The 6437-nt window shown below is 33.1% G+C and overlaps 1 protein-coding gene across 4 annotated transcripts; it reads left to right on the top strand.

Moving 5' to 3' along the window:
* Window positions 1-2364: 2364 nt before the first annotated feature.
* LOC106759314 (THO complex subunit 4A) lies at window positions 2365-5965 on the top strand. 4 transcript variants are annotated; one of them, XM_022779644.1, is made up of 7 exons: window positions 2365-2737; window positions 2845-2997; window positions 3753-3821; window positions 3907-4088; window positions 4418-5021; window positions 5477-5594; window positions 5720-5965. In XM_022779644.1, the coding sequence occupies exons 1-5, from the start codon at window positions 2576-2578 to the stop codon at window positions 4584-4586; spliced, it is 735 nt and encodes a 244-aa protein (XP_022635365.1). In that variant the 5' UTR covers window positions 2365-2575; the 3' UTR covers window positions 4587-5021; window positions 5477-5594; window positions 5720-5965. The 4 variants fall into 4 exon arrangements, with proteins under 4 accessions (XP_022635365.1, XP_022635364.1, XP_022635363.1 ...); XM_022779643.1 differs by having other exon boundaries at window positions 5431-5594; XM_022779642.1 differs by having other exon boundaries at window positions 5477-5965.
* Window positions 5966-6437: the final 472 nt, after the last annotated feature.

Here is a 6437-nt window from a genome sequence, read left to right as displayed (position 1 = left end):
AGAACTTCCACAAACCCTAACCCTTTTCCTTTACTCAATAACTTTAACTTTTAACATTTCCACATTAATAACGTCAATAATTATATAAACTCATTCTCTTGTGGCTATGATGGACGTTACACTGTTAACCTTTTTAACGCAGTAAGCAAAAAGGATCATCTGACCACTTTGAACACACCTAACAAAATTAGGGACCAAAATTGGTATTAAGTCTTATTTTACTTACATTATTTTGATTTTTTAAAATTTATTTTAAATTGGGTAAAATCTATATTAAATCCACTTTGTCAATTAGATTAAATTTGACATGGAATTAACTTATTAAACATAGTGTGGGATCAACCCCACCAAGTTTGACATGATCATGATTATATATCAATTTGTCATAACCTGACTTGGCTTAACTAGACTCAGTTTGATTTGGGTCCAACTTAATTTTATCTTAACCAAACTCCACTTTGTCCTGGTTCAAATGACTTAATTTGACTTGAATCAAATCGATTTGACTTAATTTGACTTCGACTCGAATTAACTCGCTTTATTATGAGTCTAAATTCACTTAGTTTGACATGTTAGTTGATTCAAATTTAACTTTGATTTGGATTATTTGACATGACATTTGTCTTAATCTGAGTAATTTAAACCTTTGGCCCTTAACATCTTAACTTTCCTTAGGCTCGATCAATTCTACTTAACTTTTTGTCCAAACTACACTTCTTACATGAAAAGAGTTATTTTTGTCCATATATTCTAATGTGTCTAAGTATTTCATTTCATTTTTAACTTTTTTTTTTTTAGATTTATCTCATTTATATACATTTTAATACGATATGTCCAAACTCTCTTTATATTGTATCACGGTAGATCATTTCAAACGTACCTAATACTTCAATAAGATGGTTTAGTGTCATTACCATAATGTTTATGGTTTCAATTATGTTTATTTTCTCAAGTTCCATGCTCTTTGTGGTTTATTAAAAATATTTCTCTTATACTGTCTTTGAAGTTTATTTTAGATTGTGTACACTGATTTTTATGTGTGCGTGAAATAAATTATTTCTTTATTACTCTTTTTTTTTCTCTCAAAATAAACATTGTAATTTTTTGCTAACATTTTTTCTCTTCCTTGATTATGAGAAGATTATATGTATAATCAAATAAATGCAAATGATTTAAGCCATCAAAAGGAATTATTCATTACTTATTGTTATTACTGAATTTTATCGGTATTAATCGGGAGCGTTATTTATTACTGGATAAGAATGATTCAAAGTTTAAAAAAACAATAATTAAATATAAATTAAGTTTTGAAAGAAAATTGATTAAATTTCAACATAATAAAATACTAATATTTATGATATTAAGATATCAAATAAAGATTTTATTACATAAATATAATCAATTATCATATATTTTATGTTACAATAATATAATCAATTATTATAAGATATTATTTATATTTTGTATTAAATAATCAAATATTACATCATAAGATATTATCAAAATATATTGAAATATAATATATTACATATTATAAGATATTATTTAGAAACAAACATATGAAATATACAACAGAATATAAAATTAATTATTAATAGATATTGTAAAGATATTCATATATAATATCTTTTAAGCAATACATTATTAATTTTTAAGATAAAATTAACCTTATATTATAACAACAAAGCATCTTATCCCAAACCAAAAATAAAAAATAAAAAATAACAAAACATGTTTTTTAAATTTAAGTAACATAAATAAAGTTAATTTTAAATCGTAAATATAATAAATAGTATTTCTAATTGTGTAAATGTTTTAATAAAAAAAACACACATTTACACAATTTAAGCAGAATACTCAAATTAATTTGGTCCCCTATATTGAAATATGAATCAGAAGGAACATTACTTGAAAATTCAACCTTTTATTATTTAACCATTTCAATCAACATTTCATAAATATATATTCGATGATATTGTTTTCAGAAATTACTCACACACTTTTAACACTTGCAAAGTTGCATATGAAAAAAATAGGAGAAGATAACTAAAAGCATATACATATTATCTTACAATAAAAACGTATAATTATCTCGCAATTAAAACATATAATATCTCACAGAGGCTGAAAAAAATTTAAATTTTTTCAAAAATTAATAAAAAAAATTACTGTATGCGAGCATATCTTAATTTCCCATCATTCCAAATTCAAAGTTTATCCGTTAAACAAGTAGAATCATACAGATAAGACTATTTATTTAAAAGAAAATATATTCTATTGATTTTGTTAAAATAACAGAAATATAAAACCGTATTTCTTTTGTGAATATTTGTTTTTTTTATAAGACGAGTTGGTTTTATTTGCTAGATTGCGCGTAGTGGGTGGCCCAGCAGTGTTTTTTATCACCCTCGTCTTTGTTTCTTCCCCTTCTTCGACGAAACCCTAATCCTCCCACCTTCGCTCTTTCCTTCAACAACCTACTTAAATCCCAAATCGCATTGAATCTGATTATCTATTCTCTCAGATCCAATATCCGATTCCGTTCCTCGCCTCTCTCTCTCTCTCACAACCAAAAATGTCTGCTGCTCTGGATATGACGCTCGACGATATTATCAAGAACAACAAGAAGTCTGCCTCCGCCAACACCAGGGGCCGAGGCCGAGCTTCGGGACCCGGACCTGCTCGCCGTCTACCCAACCGGGCCGCAAATCGCGCCGCGCCGTACGCCACCGCTAAGGTATTCGTTTTCATCCCATTAGGTTTTCTGTTTCGAAGATACCTTTTCCGATCGTAGATTCGCGCTGTGCCTTAATTCGTCTCACCTTTACGGATCGACTTGTGTAGGCGCCGGAGTCTGCGTGGCAGCACGATATGTACGCCGATCAGCCAGCCGCCGCGGCTTTCGCAGGTCAAGGTGGTCGGGCGTCTTCCATCGAAACAGGGACGAAGCTTTACATATCTAATCTGGATTATGGCGTTTCTAATGACGATATTAAGGTAAGATCTCTACTGTGTTCGTATTTGGCTACTTGCGTGTTCCATATTTCTACTAATTTGATTTGTTTTGGCGTTGTTTGTACTATTTAGCCTTCTGAGAAAATTGATTTCTATGGAAGGCTCTTGATCTCCTCTTCAAAAGTGGCCTCTTGCTCTGACATATCCGCATACATGTCGTGCTGCCATGCCATCTCCAGGCATGCTAGGTTCCTGCTTCGATGGAGACGTCGTGGCAGCACCACACGTATGCAAATCGGCCACCAAAGTGTCTTTTACCGAAAAAGGGACCAAGCGTCTTCCAATTTATTTGTTTTTCATTTATAAGTGTGTGCGTTTAATTGTCAAGGTTTATTATTAATTTTGACCTTATACTTGTCTGTATTTTTGCTGTTTTGTGCCTATATTTGCATGTAATTTTGCCGGTTGTCTTCTGTTTTTGTTAACTTTGACCACTATACTGCAACTATATTATCCGGGGATGTACCAATCCGGGCCAAATATCATTAAATCAAAAGCAGCTTGTCCGTGGACTAAAAACAATTTTTACAAATAGGACCTGTGCAATTTGAGCACACATGTGTAGAGACCAGTTTAATACTGAAGTGTTAAATCAATTAATTTCACATATTTTGTGTTTTCTTCTTCGTTTACTTTTTTGAATTATGATTTGTTATGCGGTGTGTGTAAAAAATTTGGTTGTTACAAGGCATTTTCATGTGCGAGGTTGTTAATGTTGTATTTTGTTGTACTTGCAGGAGTTATTTCTTGAAGTTGGTGACCTGAAACGGCATACTGTTCACTACGATAGGAGTGGAAGATCCAAGGTATCTTGTCTATTCGACACAACCAGCACCCTGTGATCAATTCAATGTGTCCTTTTGTAGTTTATAAAAGTTGTTTTTCATATAGGGTACGGCAGAAGTAGTCTTCTCTCGACGTGCTGATGCTGTAGCTGCGGTGAAGAGGTACCACAATGTTCAGCTAGACGGGAAACCAATGAAGGTAGAGATTGTGGGAACAAATATCGCCACACATACTGCAGCGCCCACTGTTAATGGGACTTTTGGAAATCCTGGTGGACCTCCCAGAAGGTATTGACTTCATAGATAAATTTGTGTGCATACTTTACTTGATATGATTTTTTGTGGTCTAAACCGTGACCAATCTTGCTCTGAATTTTTTTATGTTGGAATATACTTTTGGGTATGCATATCATGCCTATGATTTTAGGTTTTGCCTTAATATTTTGTCTGTTTTGTGGTTTCTTTGTTGCAAAAAATTATCAATTAGGTTTGAGATTAGTTTAAGGGAATTTCATTTTTTACATTAATCACTTTGAATTTGCTATTTCAAATTTTAAACACGCCAATATCCTGTATTTAAGCTGATTGTCTGTATCATGCCTTTGACTTTTAAACAGTGGACAAGGGAGAAATGGGCCACTAGGAAGGCCGCGTGGTGCACCTAGAGGGCGAGGTGGCAGTCGGAGGGGTAGAGGACGTGGTAGAGGTCGTGATGAAAAGGTATCTGCTGAAGATCTCGATGCTGAGTTGGAGAAGTATCATGCTGAGGCTATGCAATTGAACTGAAGGAATCACTGATATTCTGTTTTATTGATATTACATTTGCGGTTGTCAAGGGCATGTCAGTGAAACACCGCCCAATTATGTATCTTTATCGAAGTCATGCTTTTACGGAAAGGAAAGGATAACTTAGAGTGAAAACTTTTACAGTTGATATATGTAGTTTGGGATTCTGTTATCAAATATTTATTTTCCTTGGGTATGACTATGAAATGTGGCTGAAGAAACAGAACTCAGCTTGTATTATTCACTCTGGCTCCTTTCATTGGATTTAATCATTTCTTTATTCGACAAGTGAGTATGGAAGTGGGAATCCTGATCCATCTATGCATGCACACAGCACAAAGAAAGCATTGGCTGGAATGTAGGAGGCTGCAGAATTCACTCATTATGTTGCTTTGTGCTTTGGTTAAAACTATTGCAATGGAATCTTCAAATAAGGTAGATTCCTGCACTAATTCCCTCTCCTTCAGCCTTCCTCCCTGAAAGAAAATTGATAATTTAATCTGTTTTGTAGTGTTGTTTGTCTTGTGCTATAATTGTCTCATTTGATTTTGGTCTTTTTTTTTTATTAAACTTCTTTTCAAGTACTTATCGGAAATGAAGTTTCTTTAATAAGCTAAAAGTGACTTGTGCCTAAGTTTTTATTACAATAACTTATGTAAGTTAAAAACCTATTTTTGGAAGAGCTAGAATGTGAGTTTTTTATATTAGCTTGTGAAGTTGCTAATTTTAACATGTAGAAGTTTATGTATTTATTTATTTTATTCTTCAAGTTCTTGTGGAGATGTTTATCCAAATAGAATCTTAATGTAATGCAATCTTAAGATTTTCTTATCTGTTGTTTTAGGGGAGTAATTTTTCTCTCAACTATTTTGGTAATTTTGGCATATTAGCTAGTGAGATGGAATCTATCATCTTTTCTTCACTGGTTGAGTGCACTGGTCAAGCTAAGAACATTTCGACAGATGAAGAGCCTCCGGGATAAGGATGCTGAAGGAGTTAGTATTTTTGGTATGCTCACTCTGGTTGCATTCAGATTAAGTTGTCCCTGTTGTGAATTGTTTTCTTTTGGCCTATTCTGTGATGTGCAAATTTCGGAAGTGTTAGTCTTTCTTACAATCCACATTTTCTCCTAGTGGAACTGAGTGGTAACTAGGGAAGGAGGAACTCGAAGTGCTTACTTTATTGGGGGTGCTAATCTGAATAGCTTTTGCAGTTACAGTCGAACTAATTGTCATTATAGAGCCTGTTGCATATATGCCACCTTACCCTGGGATGGTAGGGGATGGTAAAGTATGCTTTTTACAGAGCCTGTTTCTCCTCTGTACCGGAGGATTTTCAACTGGTCAATATGATAGCAAAATAATGTGTTCATTTATAGATGTTCTCACGCAAATAAAATAGTTCAGTATAACGTCGGTTGCTAAGGTGATTTTTACAGTAAAACTTCCAGTGTGGTGCCCGCATGCTGAAGTTAGAAGTCGAGGAGTCGTAGTTTTGGAACTCGTTTATTTTTCTGTAACCTGAGTTTCTATGCATTATAATTCATATCTCTATTAAGGCTAGTCACGCAGGTCCAAGTTTGAGTTTTGTCGTGTAAATATAACATTTCAATATTATTTGCCTACATTTTCATTACATAATTAACATAATCGTAATGCCCTGTAAATATTTTCATTAATTGGTATAGGCGGATTCTTGTACAGAATTATTCAACCTTTGCTTGACTTATTTTAAGAGTTCTTGTAAGATACGTTTTTGCTTGCATGTGTGACGATTGTCTTTAAATTTGAGAACTTATTATTTTTGAAAGTTGTTAATAGAACACTTTTTAATTTAAAAAACATGATAATC

The sequence above is a fragment of the Vigna radiata genome, chromosome 4, assembly GCF_000741045.1.
Source record: "Vigna radiata var. radiata cultivar VC1973A chromosome 4, Vradiata_ver6, whole genome shotgun sequence".
NCBI classification, from domain to species: domain Eukaryota; kingdom Viridiplantae; phylum Streptophyta; class Magnoliopsida; order Fabales; family Fabaceae; genus Vigna; species Vigna radiata.
This window is presented reverse-complemented; position numbering and strand designations above follow the sequence as displayed.